This window comes from Gymnoscopelus microlampas (genome assembly GCF_963454915.1).
Source record: "Gymnoscopelus microlampas genome assembly, chromosome: 9".
Classification (NCBI taxonomy): Eukaryota; Metazoa; Chordata; class Actinopteri; order Myctophiformes; family Myctophidae; genus Gymnoscopelus; species Gymnoscopelus microlampas.
Genome location: NC_139946.1, coordinates 26,518,128 through 26,535,881, shown reverse-complemented (window position 1 = coordinate 26,535,881; position 17,754 = coordinate 26,518,128). Strand labels below are relative to the sequence as shown.

General features: G+C 42.9%; 2 protein-coding genes across 2 annotated transcripts; both read right to left on the bottom strand.

Moving 5' to 3' along the window:
- Positions 1-6,244: 6,244 nt before the first annotated feature.
- Positions 6,245-8,456, bottom strand: LOC311051924 (general transcription and DNA repair factor IIH helicase/translocase subunit XPB-like; the record flags this gene model as incomplete). The annotated part of the gene is given in 3 exon segments (XM_084066652.1): positions 6,245-7,062; positions 7,065-7,484; positions 7,487-8,456. Coding segments are annotated over 3 exon segments (2,208 nt in total).
- Positions 8,457-13,847: 5,391 nt separating this feature from the next.
- LOC311051964 (laminin subunit alpha-4-like) lies at positions 13,848-17,719 on the bottom strand. The gene is made up of 9 exons (XM_084066699.1): positions 17,647-17,719; positions 17,248-17,375; positions 16,620-16,800; positions 15,935-16,084; positions 15,604-15,769; positions 14,883-15,010; positions 14,682-14,775; positions 14,452-14,574; positions 13,848-14,043 (listed from the first exon to the last, which is right to left on the bottom strand). The coding sequence occupies exons 1-9, from the start codon at positions 17,692-17,694 to the stop codon at positions 13,901-13,903; spliced, it is 1,161 nt and encodes a 386-aa protein (XP_083922825.1). The 5' UTR covers positions 17,695-17,719; the 3' UTR covers positions 13,848-13,900.
- Between the last annotated feature and the right edge of the window lie 35 nt (positions 17,720-17,754).

Genomic DNA, 17,754 nt, shown 5'->3' with positions numbered 1-17,754 from the left:
GACGCGCCCCGGGCCGGATCGGCAGAATAGCTGTCAGACTCCCCGCAGGCTTCCAGACGGTTTCAGTAGCAGGACAGGCCCCCGGTGGCCCTGGAGGAGAGCTTCAGGCTGCTGCAACCCGACACATTACAACGCCGACATTACAACTCTGCATCCTTTTATTTGACCCCTGTCTATGCGTTCAGTAATGTTAATAATTCCGTCCTCTGTGGTGGTGGGTCATATGATAGATCCATTCGTTTTGGGGGGCTTTTGCGGCGGCCCCAGCTGCTGCTCCTGCTGCTGCTGCTCTGCTCTGGCTGCGTGCGATATGTGCGTCCGTTCGATGCATTACATAAGCAGAAGAACGGCTGCTCCCCTCCAATCCGGCGCGTCGTCACAACGCACAGCGCTGCTCAGACAAGCTCCAAGCAGAAGCAGGGCTCCGTCCGTCCAAATCAGCATCAGCGTCGGAGCGTCCTATCATGGAGCGGACGCCGGACAGCATATTCTGCAGCAGCTGATGCTCTGCGGCGTTACGTTACCCCGTGCCACCATCAAAGTTATAGCCTAAGAACTGAACACCCCATTCATCTAGTCATGGATCAAGAAAGACTATCATTCATAGATGTATTTTATCAAGTCTGACTTTTACTTTTGTAAATCTACGATAGTCTTGCTCTTGGCTAACACCCCAGTGCGTCCTGCACTTTCACCAGTAAAGCCCGTAGGCTACTTCTCCGTACATGTACAACAAAATATATATAAGGTGCGTGCTTTAATACCCGGTTGCCTCAAATGTTAATTCGCGCTCCGGAGTCTTTGTGCAATGTATTAGTCCGTATTTTTCAATACAGAAGTGTTTTAATCCTGTCCGTGGAGGATTCTGTCGGAAGTTCTCTGTATTCCTCAATGGCGGTAGTGACGGGACGCATCCGGTGAAAGCCAGAATTACACTCCATGTAAACAGTACGTAAACGAGGAGGGAAATGGCGTTCGGCCACAGGCGGGATTAAAACACATATTTATTGACAAATATAGACTAATACATTGCACAAAGACTCAGTTAACAGTCAACCGGGTAAGTACCTTATATATATGTTTTGTACATGTACGGAGAAATGCAAGCTTTACTAGTGAAAGTGCAGGACGCACTGGGGGATGCAGGCCAATACTATCGTAGATACGAAATTAAAAGTCAGACTCAATATAATACATCTATGATAGTCTTGATCCAAGGCTATTCATCCATCCATCATTCTAATGTCTGCTCGGCTTTCTTTTTATATAGTTCACATAACAAAAAATATGTACCTATATAAATTATTTAGGCTAATACAATTAAAATAAAATAAACACATATATAAAAACACAGCTGTGCATATAAAACACCAAGTACACCTAATTGATTGTAGCCTAATGATTTCTTATTTTTTACATCAAAGCTTGCAATAAAATGACAAAATATGTTCGAAAAACAGACAATTAGGACATGTGTATATAATATAATGAAATGTGCCAAGCATCATGAGATTTAACATAAATGTCACATAATTGTCCTTATTTAAAAAAGATATAATAAAAAAAAACACATTCGAGATCAATTTTGATACAGTGACCAGACTATTTCCAATTCCAAATCTGTCCAGTAATAAAAAAACTTCCATAGCTACCTCCCATGCCATCATCAGGTTGTAATATCCCATCCAGATTTATCAATCTGCACAAACTTACATTGGATCATAACGCATTCTATTAAGCACTTAAACCCTTCAGCATCCATATTGTGGGGAAAGCTTTTACTGAAAATAGCAGATCGACAAACTTAAGCTTGTCAATCGGCTATTTTCAGCAAAAGCTTTCCGCACAATAACAGAAAACAGAAAATACTCTAGCCTAGAGCCCTGAGGGACTCCGCTCAACCATATGGGGTTTAAGTGCCCACTGAGCATTTTTTGGTCTATTAGACGTCTAAAATACGTCTAAGGGGTAGGCTAAAACAGGGTTATAATTGGTCTACTGGTGAAAGTTTTTTAGCGGTCTAGGCTTAGCCTAGACGTTGATTAGCTGTTTTTTAAACGTCTATTTATAGACCGTCTATATTATAGACGTTGAAATGACGTCTATAATATAGACGGTCTATAAATAGACGTTTAAAAAACAGCTAATCAACGTCTAGGCTAAGCCTAGACCGCTAAAAAACTTTCACCAGTAGACCAATTATAACCCTGTTTTAGACGGACGTCTAATAGACGACTATTGCTCAGTGGGTGGTTAAAGGGCAAGACCACTTTGGTAGAGGTTTGGGTTGTGTAGTTACCTTGCCATGATGTAACTCCAAAGGTGGGCAAGAAATAAAAAATAATTGCTCCATTGATTAGAAATTGATAATTCAAAATATGCTCCTCATTGACTTACATTGTACAGTAAAACAGCTCTCAAAGTCACTCTTTTAGCACATAAACGAACGCAAACAAAGTTGATTCAGACAATATAGAACATCACCAAACCCAGTACTGTTTTCTTTTTAAATAAAAATGTCAACTTCCTGTTGATTTTGCCATTTTTAATAAGTTGAAAACCTGGACTGGATCCGCGGATCCGGATCCAGATCTTCAAATAGTAAAATCAACAGGAAGTTGACATTGTTATTAAAAAAAAAAACAGTACTGGGTTTGGTGATGCTCTATATTGCCTGAATCAGCTATGTTTGGGTTCATTTATGTGCTAAAAAGAGTGACTTTGAGAGATGTTTTACCGTACAATGTAAGTCAATGAGGAGCATATTTTGAATTATCAATTTCTAGTCAATGGAGCAAATTGATTTCTTGCCCACCTTTGGGGTTACATCATGGCAAGGTAACTACACAACCCAAACCTCTACCAAAGTGTTCTTACCCTTTAAAGTACCAAAAGTAGAAAGTAATCATTATGCAGAATGTCCCATTTCACAAGTTTTCAAAATCTTTTGAAAATAGCAGATCTACAAGCTCACAATGTGTCGCATTGGGACCCATTGTGAGCTTGTAGATCTGCTATTTTCAAATGGCCGAAATGTATTAGGGCTGAAGTGGTTAATGTATGTTTTGTGATTAAAAAAATAAAAATCTACAAAGCTACTAGTAACTAAAGTTTTCAAATAATTGTAGTGGAGTAGAAGTAAAGTACTGAAAATTGGAAATACTCCAGTAAAGTAAAAGAATACCAAAATTGTAAACAGTAAACAATGTATTGTACATGTTTACTACACAGTAAACAATGTACAGTACATGTTTACTACATGTTAACATGTTTACTAAACACAATTTTATTAAAACAAATTATGTTTAACCTGGCATCCCTATTTTGGGCAAATGTTAACATTTTGTCAAGTTTTGTCAGTAGCAGATCTACATCTTGTACATTGTCTACTTTCGCTATTTGTTGTATAGGCTAAAGGCTGAAAATGACCCTTTTACAAATCGAACCCTGACAATACATGATACAAACCTTGTAAAGGGGTATGCATGGCTGTGGCTCAGTGGCTCAGTGGCTCAGGGGTAGAGTGGCCGGATGGGATCCGCGAGGTTCCCAGTTCGATCCCGGGCTCCTCCAGAGTTAGTGTCGAAGTGTCCTTGAGCAAGACGCTGTACTAGGCGGGTGCAGTTATGGTTTGACCCAAAACAAATTGCAACAAAAGGTTTTTCAATGGATAATTGTAGTATTAGGTGTACTTAATAACATATCAAACGTTTACCAAAATCGGACCACTAGAAAGGTAACATTTTCAAGATGGCCGCCGCCAGTTCCTTAAAAAGACCATTACTCTTTCATTATTCATCCTAGACAAGTAATGTTGGTGCCTAACCCCATGTTTTGGTAATCTTGAAATCTAATTAGCATATATAAATTATAGTCAAGTGATTACAAGTTCAATTATAAAGGAATTGGTTATAAGCATGGTTATAACACACACACACACACACACACACACACACACACACACACACACACACACACACACACACACACACACACACACACACACACATACATATATATATATATATATATATATATATATATATATATTTCTCCCTTTTCTACATAATGAGATTTCTTTTCATACCAAGGAATACATTCATTAGTACTGGGTGGTACTGTGACATTTGTAAAAACATAAGTGACGTAAGTGATAAACTGGGAATGTTACACAAATCTTGGAAGAAATTCCTTACCGAGAAGTTTCTTCACTATTTTGTTTGTAAAGGTGAAATGAAATAATAATCCTGGTCCACTAGGGCTGTGGTTCCCAAACTGGGGGTCTCACTCAACAGTAAACAAACCAACATACAGTATAAGTGTGCAGGGTATCTGCACCTTTCTAAAGATACAATTTAATTACTCTTAAGACCTTTTTAATAGCAAATTGGCCAAATTCTCAAATATTACAGTGGAGAAATGGCCCCTTATGAGCCTGGAGAGGATGTGCAAGTCAGCACAGAGCTATCACAACATTTAGTATCTACTGTCTTGGGTAGGGGTGGTAGAGGAGTGTGGCCGGATAGGGTTCAGATTTGCTTGTCACAGACATCTTATTCCTGAGATTGTAGTAGTTGAGTGGGGTTTTAGTGTAAAATTAATTTCACATGTCTTTTATTTTGTGATTGGTACTGCTGGCAATAACCTTGAACTTTGATCTTTTTTTCTGGATAAGGAGGGGGAGAGGACGCTCTGAGCCATAATGATAAGTCACTGGGGGCCCCTGGGAATATTAATGGTCAGCCACCAACCAGACACCGACTCTCCTGTGAGCCAGTCAGACATAGGGACACCCCTGACTGCCTGACACACAGTCATGCACCACGTGGAGGTCTTACAACCACAAGTATGGGGGTGGGGGGGCCCCTCCTCACTAACTATGCCCACTCACGAATGCCCATCTCGGGCATAGGAGCCAGCATGGAGGTCCACTTGGGACCAGTGGGACTATCCAGTGAGCCAGGCGACATAGGGATACTCCTCTCAGCCTAACGCATAAGCTTCATTTCTGCCTCCTCCTCACTCTGTCCTCCAGCGTGAGGTGAGCGCAGGCTCCCTAAGCCACTTGGAGTGAAATCTGGCAAGATACAGTATCGTTTGGGGACCTGTCTTTGTTGAAATGCGTGGCGTATAATTCCTAATAGTCCAGCAATCCAACTGTGTGACACGTCATAATTGCTGTTACTTCAAAATGACGCTCCTCGCCTCCTCGCTCAGAGGCAGGGCTTAGGCGGGAGTGGAGGACTTGAGGATGGACACTTGAGAATTGGAATTTGGCTAATGCTTGGACACTTGCAAAAGCGTCAGTCTGTCAGTTTCACAGCCTGTGCAAAACCCTAAATGGTTATAAAACTCATCTCAACAAGCATTCATGAAAGAATGCTTTTACACAAAAACATACAGGGACCAATAACAGCGCAGGGCTTCATGTGGCCATTGGTTATCGTTGTTGTCAGGCAGAAACCTCTTATCTCCACATTTTAACTCTTTGTGTTTTTCGTAAATTAATGCCCTATACTTGATCATACAACGTCACACACAAAAATATCAAAAACGGCAGATCTGCATTTTTTTCAAATTTTGAATTTGAATCGTGAAAAGTAACAATTTTGGACGTAATGAGGTTTCCACCCGACAGAGATGATATCAGACATGTAGTCTATGATGCCAGTCGTCTATGACATATCTATGACGCATGACTCCATATTTGGGTAAAGGTTTAAGCCCAATCTCTTACTCTTATATACGGCCTCTGGCTCTGAAAGAGGCTAGCCGATTACTTCATTTTGGATAATCCGAGCCCCATTGACTTCCATGATAAAAATAAAAAACAAGTGAAAATGTTCAAAAAGTACAGAACATAATATTATGTTCCAGTTATTACGGGTCCATTTGGTTCCATTTGTACACTCCCAGAGTTACAGACCTGTAAGTGTCCATTTAGAACCCCCTCAAGGAACCTGGACCCCACTTTGAGAACCACTGTTCTATATACTTAGAAGTATTTAACTGTCTAAGTATATAGAACAGTGGTACACTATAATATCATAGTTTCATTAATTAACCAGGTTATTTATACCAGCCCTAGATCCACTGACTATGTGTGTGAATATTATTACAAACAGCAGTTACAGGACATCAAGCTCATGGAATGCAGAGCGTGTCAATTTAAGAGCAATCACGTTTAGCTGAAAGCATCACCATTATCTTGAGGGCTCCAGCCCTTCGAGATGTGCCTGTGCATCTACTTGCGGAAGCGTTTAAAGAGCGGATGGATGTTCTTGCTTGCCATTGAGGCTTTGCCACTCCGACCGTGGTGGTACTCCATGTAGACTGTGTCATCTGCACCTGATAAGGACGAAAACATAAGGTCTACCTCCTCCATGCCTGCCATCTTAGTGATCACCTTGAAGCTATATCCTTGGTCTACCAGGAACCTCTGCCTCTTGGTGGAGTAAGCTATTTCTTGGGTGTCCTGGGACACCAGGGAATAGAAGCTGGCATTGTACTCCTCTGCCACCATTGATTTCTTGGCCCTGAGCACTCTGCCGAGCCTCTGGGCCTCTTGTCTGCGGGATCCACCGTGAGATGAAATCTGAATCAGAACATTAGCCTCTGGCAAGTCAAACGAAGTGTCTCCAACCTTGGAGATGAAGATGGTGTTAATCTTGGGGTTGTGTTTGAAGTGCTGCAAGATCTGCATACGTTCCCCCTGGGAGGTGGGCCCATAGATATAATGCTTCTTTAGGCGGATGGCATATTCCTTCAGGGCAAAGACATTATCGGCAAAGACAATTATCTTGTCATTGCGTCGTTCATGGTAGCGAATAAGATACTGACAGGCACGGAACTTGTTGGGGTTCATGGTGTAGAGCAGGATACGTTTCTTGGTCTTAATGGCCAAGTATTCTCTGTAAAACTCGGGAGACATGGGGCACCACACCTCAGCACATTGGACCTTGGCAATATAGCCGTTGTTCTGCAACTCCATCCAGTTGGCTTCAAACAACTTTGGCCCAATCAGGAAGTTGAGGTCCACAATTTTGTCATCTTCCCTGACCAGGTGAGACCCAGCTTGCAGTGGGCCTGCACGATGGTCAGAACACGACGGAACATCTTGGCAGGGATCGTGTGAACCTCATCCAGGATAATTAGTCCCCACTCCTGACTACGCATCCACTCCATAACCCTCTCCGCCTTCCAGGATCGCTTGGTCGTGTGGCCCAGCATGGAGTAGGTGCTGATAGCCACAGAGCAGCCAATGGGCTTGTCTTTGGCGTCCGACGTAAATCTGCAGATCTGCGAGTCGCTAATGGTGGACCACAGCTTGAACTGGGACTTCCATTGTTCCACTGACACAGAGGAGTTGCCAAGCACCAGGCAGCGTTTACGCACCGTGCACGCAGCCGTCACGCCCACCAGAGACTTGCCCGCTCCGCAAGGCAGCACGATGACTCCAGAGCGAGCGCGGCCATTGCCGAAATCTTGCGCAGGCTCTTCTCTTGGTAGGGCCGTAACACTGCGGTGGGCTTCAGGTCCATGTTTATGTCTGGGTTGACCGTATCGTTACGAAAGTCATACTCGGCCAGAAGGGGGTACTCAAGCTGGATGCAACGCTTCTGCAGCTCTTCAATCATCTCCTGTCGGATTTCAAAGGACACGGTCTGAGTCTCCTCTTCCTCCTCGTCTTCCTTATCCATCTGCTCGTAGTAGCTGAAAATGTCCTCGGGAACCTGAGGTGTTGAACTTTGACCTTCAGCCGCCGGCTGGGAAGTGGATGCCGCTCCCTTGTCCTGTATGGACTTAGAGATTGCAGATTTACTGTGGATAACCTCAGTGATGAGCTCAGTGTCCCCTCCCTCGACAGTACGGAGACGGCATTCGCGGATCACGTTGTCCTGCAGGATGCGCTGAATAACATCAGGGAAGGCACTCTCAACAAAGTACCTGTTGTGCTTCAGCACCAATTTCACTTTGCCATAGCTCATTGTACAAAGCTTTATGAACTGCACGATGCCATCAGGCACAGATGTTTTGCTGAGTTTCTGCAGGTATTCCACAATGTCGGAGGTCTGCAGTCCTACACTGACAGCTGCATAGAGGGAATAAGCTGTCAGCTTGTATTCATGGACATGGGTAGGCCTGCACACAGGCTCCGCAATGGCCACTAAGAAATCTTGCGCATATTTATAAACGGGTGAGAAGGCCTCGAGGAAAATGTGTCCATCTGGAGCAACCCAGAGGGGACGTGCGGAGTGATCATTCTTCAGGAGCATCTGGGCACGGTAGTCTTTGGCCCCATACTCATCTAGTTTGATCGCGGACTCGTCCACCTGTTTCCCTGCAGCTGCAGGTATGGTCTCCTCAGACTCACTGCCCATTGCCTCCTCATCATCCTCCGCATAGATACGCTTTCTGGACTTCTTGTCTCGATCTCCTTTGTCCTTTTTCCCCATTTCAGCAGCGTTCGAATAACTCTCTTTCAGGTTTTGAAATTGTAATAATAATGTAATAAAATAGCTGACAACCTTAGGATTACTTATACTCGGCTGGTTGTTTAGAACCGGGCTCAAGAGCCACTGGGAAGCCTAGCTGGGTTGTATGGCCAGCCAGTTGTCCTGGTACTCTGTATGGGGTCAAGATGATCTTCGATCGTCGCTGATTACTCTGGGTTGTCTGGTGAGCTAATCCTGCCGTGGGTCAATGTTGGTTACTCTGGAAGGGTTAAGACCCCTGGGTCTAGTGCCGATGAGGAGAGTGGTTTCAACCCTGACATTTAGAGTGCTTTATAAGGCCAGGGGTGGCTCCTGACATCACGTCGGTGATGTCAGGTTGTGTCAGGCATACCCATATATGGAGCTGGCTGTGTCCGTCATGCCCAAACCGGGGACTATGATGTCAGTCCTGGATGTTTCCGGTTATCTCCATATATGGAGTTTCTAGAAGGAGTGTACTGATGTCAGACCGGGGACTATGATGTCAGTCCTGGATGTTTCCGGTCTGACATCAGTACACTATGATCACAGCCATGTTAACATCACGACCAGCGTGTCCACACTCTTCGGCCTAACTAAGTTGTCATCGTGTTTAAGTAAAGTTAGGTTAGCGTCATCATGGTGATGTAGGGTTAGATTAGGGTTGTCATGGTGACGTTTGGTTAGGGCCTAACCCAACCTGCCTAACCTAGGCTAGCCCACCAACCCAACCACTGTACACTGATAATCGGCTGACTCGTTAACCAGATCCAAAGCCACTGCGAGAATATGCTTTAGGCTGTGCGAACCAACTATTACTGGATTCTCTTCGATGCTTCTCGTCCTTGTGTATGCGATCCGTGATTAACTGGTTAAGCTAATCGCCCTGGTACTCTGACGAGAGTTAAGATGATCTTCGAGCGTCGCTGAGGACACTAGCTAACCATGGCATCTAGGGTGTTTTATACTGTTGGAGGTGGCCCTTAATGTCACTACGGTGATGTCAGGTAGTGTCAGGTAGTGTCAGACATGTCTGTCTGTCTGTCTGTCTGTCGGATAATCTTGCAAACAAACAACTATACCAATCAGCATCAAATCGGATAATCTTGCAAACAAACAACTATACCAATCAGCATCAAATTCTTGCGCGCTGCCAGCCAGCAGGCAAGGAACTCAATCCCAGAATAGGCTATACGTCGCCCACTGACAACTGTTATTTTTTATGAATTCATAACGTCAGACCCACCGTCCCTCCAGGCTATGGCCAGTCTAGAACTATTGATGACGTCGGTACTTGATAGCCAGTCTGGTGCTGTATGGATCTCCATATTTGGGCCAAGACTGACATCAATAGCGTATAGGCCACCCGGCCTGCGGAGTTATGTGGCTCCACTGAGTGTCCCCTTATAATCCTACGTTGAGTTTGTTTTGTAGACTTTGTGTTGGTTCTTTCTAGTCCTATACCTTGTGTTTGTTCTGTAGACTTTGTGTGTTGGTTCTTTCTAGTCCTATACCTTGTGTTTGTTCTGTAGACTTTGTGTGTTGCTTCTTGCTCGCTGTTCCTCCAGCCAACGTTCAGCATACTGATGAGATCTGTCTGAGATAGGAGATGACGCCCTGACGGACAGAGAGATAGAAAAAGACAGAGATAGACCAAGAGAGTGATAGACGTACAAACATACATTATTATATTATATTCCGGTACTGAATTATACAGTATGTCATTTTGTGCCATTGTGGTGTGTTTCTATGTTGCGCCGTTGTATTGTGCCGGGGTGTGTCACTGTATGTGCCTTTGTTTGTGGCATTGTGTTGTGTTGTGTTGTGTTGTGGTGTGGTGTGGTGTGGTGTGGTGTGATGGCTCACCGTGTTGTGCCATTGTGGTGTGGAGTGGTGTGGCACTTTGTTGTGTTGTGGCGTGGCATGGTGTCTCACTGTGTTGTGGCTTGGCATGGCATGTTGTGTCACTGTGTTGTGTTGTGTTGTGGTGTGGCATGGCGTGTTGCTGTGTTGTGGTGTGTAGTGGTGTATCACTGTGTTGTGGCTTGGTGTGTCACTGTGTTGTGTTGTGTTGTGGTGTGGTCGTGGAATGGTATGTTGCTGTGTTGTGTGTTATTTTGCCATACTGTGTTGCGGTGTTGTGTTCCATTGCACTGACCGTGTGGCGATGCCATATATCCGGTCAGAGGTCCCGCGGCCATCGGGTTGCCCTTGGCTGCTCCTGTGTGGGCTTGGCCGGGGAGGGCAGGTGGAGGGAGCGCTCCCCTGGGAGAGTCGCTGTGCTCGGTACACAGACAGCTCTCTGGTTGTCGCTACGTGTATGTGTGTGTGTGTGTGTGTGTGTGTGTGATCCATCCATCCATCTCTATCTATTTCATTTGATTTGATTTATTAAACGTCACAATAGAAAAACACATGCTACATGTTTATCAGAGAAACGTCAAGGATATAAACACAACAACAAAGTTGTGAGACTTATTTCCATTGCGGTCCTTGGTCTGAGACCAACAATACATTACAACAATTACAGGCCGTACAACAATAAATAAAACACTCTAGAGCTAGATCTATCTATCTATCCATCCTTACCCTGTGCCACTCCTCCATCACACGAGGGAGGCAGCACAGCCAGTGTACACCATGAGAATAGCCAACACAGTAGTGATGAGCGGGTGGGGTTTTTTCATGACCCGCCCCGCCCCGCGACGGAACCCAACCCGCCTCAACCCGCCCCACGAACCCATATATAAATCTATGGCTCAACCCGCCCCGCTACCCGCGATTTCTTTTTAATTCTGTAAAATCGTGGTTAGAAAATAATCCCCAAGTATATTCAAATTGTTTTATTGTTATTATTCTTATTCTTATTAGGAATAAAGACAAAACAAGAGCATGTGATTATTTTTATTTTTTTTGCGTGTGAGAGCGGCTGACCCGCTCACCCACAGCCCGCATAAATAATTGCCTCTGAAATTCTGACTCGACCCACCCGCGCCGCGGGTTGACCCGCGGGTCCCGCGGGTTACGGGTCAACCCGCTCATCACTACAACACAGTGAATTATGGTTCTCCATAGTTAAAAGATTTGGGTTCCAGTATAGATTAGTTCATGGTGTAGGAGCCATGAATTGGGTTATTGTTATTATGATTATGTTTGGTTATTGTTGTTTATATAATTGGTCAATGTCACTGGTGTATGTGGATGGTTGAGTGACGGGCATAGGGGAGGCCTCAAATGCACCACCTGACTACCTGCTGAGTGGCAGAGAGAGAGAGAGGGGGTGTTTGGGTGCCTACTTTTTGTTGACCGCTTTATACGTTATTTTGCTTTATTGTTTTGATTATTGTGATCGCCTTGTTATGAGTTTAAGCACCTTTAATTACGTTCTTTTTTGTTGCTTTAATAAACCCCTTAAAACGTATCGTTTGGATCCAGTGAATCTCCTTTTGTTTGTAGCGCGTCACAATATTGGCCCATCTCATCGCCTCTCGCGAAAAAAACTCAGACCCAATTTGGAAGTTATTAGTTTTAATCTGCTTATTAGGGGTTGCCACGGGTTACAGAGCATTTTGGTACCAGAAGGTTTGGATAAGCATGTGAGTCAGTTAACAGTACAGAAGGTGCTTTTTGGATTACATTTTGAGGCTATTAAAACTGAACTGATACAATCAACCACAACCATTTCAGTTCTTCTATTTGAAATAACTGCTGAAAATGTTGGTAGATGCTATTTGAGCACTGTCTGCATAACACATATTTATAAAACGCCACTGTATAAAAGTCATTGGCACCAGGCGGCTGTGATACTATAGGTCCGCACATATGTGAATTTATTTTCTACTTACCGGAGAACTTCCAGAAATTACTTAAAGCTTATAGGTATGCCAGTGTAAAATCCTAAAAGATTACAATAACTCTGCAGAATTCACATGCAGTCAGGCAGTCAGGCTGATGAAGTATATGTTCAGAGAAGGAGATTGTAGAGGTTGACCAAGCGGCCAAGGCTCCAAAAATGAACAAGTTCAGAATTTGCAGAGCGTTGAGTTTTATTTCTCTCACAGGTCCGGAAAACAGTCCAATATGCAGCATAAAGTGAAAAATAACTAAGACGTGGAAAAATAGACTTACAGAAATTATAGAATTACTTAAAGCACCACTAAAGACAACAAACCATACAGTGACTGCACAACAAGGCTATCCCTTAACTAAGGGCCCTGGCTGCTCTGTCTCACGGCTGTTAACGCTTTTCTTGCCAAGCTCAACTAACTGACTGTCACTTGCAGCCTCCCTTAAATAGGGAGTGGATCCTACCACAAGCACAGAAACAATTAACCTCAAAATTAGCTTATCTACAAGCTTACAACTATCTGATGAATAAATAACCTACCACATAAATAGATGTTGTACTTTAAACTAAACACCATTTTGGGTTTGCATTTACTTCAAAAAGACATAGAAATACTTTGCTCATTAACATTGTGAAACACCCCTCCTCCTCTACAGTACTTGGCACGTTCCACCCCTTCTTAAACCAAATGGACAAGCCCTACTCTGTTTCGGCAGTTACAAGTCAGATTAAGAGGGTGCCAGTACTGTAGAGGAAAGACCAGGTGACAAACAACATTTCAGATCAGTTCTAATAAACAGTGTTTAAATAAACATACAGTTTGAACCCCTGAAGTCTGTGTCATTTCTACATTGAATACAGGTAAAAATCATATATGCTACAAATAGTCCCTTCCCTCTTAGTGTGTCTATGTATAGGGCATGGGCTGCCCCGTGACAGAGATCATTTGGAGTGCCACTCATTGATTACACCCAGTTCACCACTGAAATGGGAAAACGCTCATTTAGATTTGGAGGAGCAGTTAACTGGAACTCACTACCCCTGACCATAAAGAGCACCAGCAGCCATCTCCTTTTTAAGACAAGGGTCAAAGCATGGCTATTAGAAAACGTTGCCGAATAGTAGGGTCACTTATGTTAGCAATGTGATTATATGTATTTATGCTGTAGGTAGTGTAGTATTTGATTGTTTTATTTATTATTGTACTGTTTACCTGTATGTATTTTGTTGCAGTGTTTGTCTCAGACCAAGGACCACAATGAAAATAAGTCGCAAGACTTTTCTGTGTCTGTATCCTTGACGTTTCTATGATGAACATGATGTAACTTGTGTTTTTCTCCTGTATAACGTCTAATAAAATAAAATAAAATCAAACCCATTTAAGCGTAACACATGTTCCTTCCAGAGTGTTTGTAAAGGGAGGTGAACCAGGTGATATAATCAGAACTTCTGATGGGCGGTCTCAGAACTTTGTATCAGAACTCATGCACCCGCAGATGTCCTGACTGTCCGAACTAGTTCCGAAAGCCTGTCTGTGCTGGACATTTTGTCAGACGTCGGAAGGAACATGTATTGGCCTTTAGTTAGCAGGGCATTTATTGATGTGGACAGGCCCTGTCACTCTGGAAGTTTCAAATGCAGCTGGCTTCGCATTCAGCTTCACGTTGCGCAAGCAGCCAACAAATGAAGTGGACACCGGAGCCCTGTTTCTCTGCCCTTTACCTGCAGGGTAAGAAAGTGGAGGAAGAAGTATCTATCAAGCTGTGATTGTAAACCAGTGGCGGTTTACTTAAGTAGCAAAACCACAATATAACAATAAGCTGTTACAAGTACAGCTTGCATGTTGCATCGTAACACGTACTGTAACATGAGCTTGTAGAACAGCTCTATTTTGAAATAGCCTAAAATAGGGATTCATTGGTTAATGTATGTTTTGTAACAATAATCTAAATCTGCAGAGTAGAAACAATATGTAATATTATGTCAAATAATTGAGGTGGAGTACTACTCCAGATGTAGTGGAGTAGGAGTATAAAGTACTTAAGTAGAGTACTTGAGTAAATGTACTTTCCACTACTGTTCCACCACCAAACATGTGAAAGCGTTTACTTGGAAGTTTGACAGATTTACCCGATACGCCTCCGATGTAAAGGGAATCCAGTGCTGCTGAATACGAGGTAGAGCGAGAGAACCCTTCGATCTGCTCCCTCACAGAATCCACCTCGAGCTTAAGAACCTCATTCTGTTTGGACACTTAGGAATAAAGAAGACCAGCCGTAATTAGAATATAAGAATAAATTATAAAATCATAAGCACCTAAGTTTATAAAGTGCGAGAGCTGGTGTGAGACTTTTTTTTACCAGCAATCAGATGAAATTTCCCATCACAAAGGTTCTGCTGCGGGGTCAACAAGAGGCTAAGGACGTCGTTGCCATCGTTCACTTCCACACCGACCTGCCATAAAGAGTAACATGATGAATCTTTGTCTTGACTGAGATGGTGCTTAATGCAGCACCACAGGAACACCTTTAAACTACACACCATAAGACCCAGGGTCTCACCTTGTTGTCCCTCAAGTAAACATCCAGGCTGGTCTTGCGGCCGCTAACGTGGAAGAGAAGGCCTGTCAGAAGTCGCGGACGCAGCTCAAAGGTCAGCTCAAAATGAGAGCCCACGTTGAAGGACTTGTCTGAAAGACAAACATCCTTTATGAAAGGTCTAACCTTTCATATTCAGTCAGTTTGCACAATGATCAGTGTTGCCAAATGTTTTATTATCGTACCGGAGGACACGAAAGAAAACTACACAGCCAAAAAATATATATCCCAGGTGTAAATTTGTAATTCATTATTTTAAAAATGTATTTATTGTAAAAAAAAAACTTGTTTGAGTCTCCTATACCTACGCGACAAAAACACATCACATATGCTGCGTGGAAACAGGTAACTTCCTGGACCTTACACAAATAAAAGCTTGGAACTGGACTAGAAAGACGTGACCGTGTTTTTAATGCCTCAAAGTACAGATCTAGGGTCAGATTTACAATTACTGATTTACAGACTTATTTTGAAAAGCTAAACCGGATCCCAAATCAGCAGCCAGGGAATTTAGTAAATTCAAACACCTTGTTGTGTTGTGTGTTGAGGCATTTTTTTAATTATTGATCATACATCGTACAGAGGGTAAAAGTATTGTACAAATGCAATAATTCTGGCAACGCTGATAATGATTAAAAGGAAAGAATGTAATGCACGAAATCTTAATTCATATCATCATCCAAACCTAAAACAACATGACCACCGTTGCCCCCAAAGTATGCGCCCGATTCTGAGAGCACATCAGAGCAGGGGAACGATCCATGGCTGGACACAGGTTCCCCGACTAATATCTCATTCAGTTTGAAATCCCGCATACAGCCGATAACACTGTCCTTGGGAATGAAGTGGCTCTGAGAAAGTAATTCCAGAAGGAAATAAGTGTAAGTAACAAACAGAGTTTGGCACAAAGTTATTTAGACAAGATCAATGCAATACATAAAATGGAACAGAAACAGGTGAGTTAGACATGGCAGGAAATAATGTTGTGTTATCTGAAGACGTCCTTTTGTTCATACCTTTGAAGTTTTGTGTCTTGGATAACCTCCTAAATATACAGGATTCTTCAGGTTTAAGGAAGAGCCCTCGCCATTGGACAGGAGACCGTCAGTTACACGGACACCATCCACAAGCAGATGGAAGGTGTTCTTCTCTACACTGAAGACAACCTGTACAATTAAAATATACATGTACGGTCTGTCAGGACAAGTAATGTGATTAGCTGCATCCTCTCCTGGAAGCCTTTATCTAGTATCTAATCTTATGTCTGTGTTCTACAGTAGGCTATATGGTTAGGGAGACAAAAATCAACATGTTAAATACAATTATTTCTGGCATATGAGGCAGTGGTTCTCAAACTTTTTCAAGTGAATGACCCCAGATTAATAAATATTTGAGTTTTTTTGCCAGGGACCCCAATACAAGATTTGTCTTTCCAAAATATTAAGCTCAAAATATCTATATATATTTAAATAGAAGATCTGCTGATAGATGCTATGTTATAACATTTTACTGGTGACCCCCTGGTTCCCCTCAAGGACCCCTGGGAGTAAATAAGAGAATAGAGCTATTCTCTTTTATGATACTTTTGCTTGTTTTGCACCTGGGCCACGGATGTGCATGCACTACCTTCCTCACTGAAAAGATAACAACAACAAGCAAGCAAAACTCATTCTTTCTGTATGAGAACACAGTTATAATTACTCTATGCCAGTTTCCATCGTTGCTCTTCTTGTTAGACTGGATGATTCTGTTTGGACCAAGGGAAAGTTTGATCTTGCCATTGGCTATGAACAGAGCCACCAGGGGAACAATTCCTTTCCCTGCTACGTAGAGCAGCAGGCCTTTGGATGACCTGGTTCTGACTTCAAGTGAGAAATGAGGCCTAAAGTGGACAAGAAGGATGAAAGGGCACAGAACCGATTTCTTGGGGGGATTTGAATGAGGAAAATACAAATATGATAATATATATTTATTTTTAAAACAGTGATTCTCAAACTTTTGAATAATAAGGACTCCAAGTTTAGTATATCCATTAAGGCCACAAAGTAAACGCCCCATAACCTTGAGTGTACAGATTGAACCAAATGGACCCGTAATGGTCTCACTCTCAGAGTTACAGACCTGTAAGGGTCGATTTGGTTCCTAACTATCAAAAATTTAGCTGGGGCCCCCCTGAAACCCCCTCGAGGACCCCCCACGTTGAGAACTATAGGTTACAAACGTAACCCCGGTTATTTGAGTATTACAAGCGAGATGTCTCTCCCATAAGCAAGACATTGAGTGAGTAATATGAAAAATAACCGCTGTTTTATATGACAGAAGCAATGACCTGTAATTGAGGTCCTCAGGGGAGATGTTGTAACTCAGCCAGCTGTTGCGCTCTGAGAGCTGGTACCCTCCATAATGTGCAGAAGGTCGTCTACACTGGACGGCAGTAGTATCTGTCTGGGACCGCATCTGACACACAGAATAATACTGTTACAGGTTGTTACAATTTAATATCAGAAGTATAATTCTTTTGACAGAACTGATCACAAAAACAGTTGATTATAATATGAAATTCAATTAACCACTTAAACCCTATACACTTCAACGTAATGATATTGCTGATCTACAAGCTCGGGTTGCTTGTATATCGGCTATTTTTGTTCAAATAAAAGATAAAATAGGAAGCCAGGGTTAATGTGGTTAATTTTTTTAACACGTAGTAAGACAGTCCTGTACACACCATTTTGTATCTGTGGGGTTTTTGCAGAAGGGCGGCTGGTAAAAGCATGGCGTGTGGAGAGAGGTTGCATGTACCCAGCACTACATCCCCCTTTGCTGAAGATGAGCT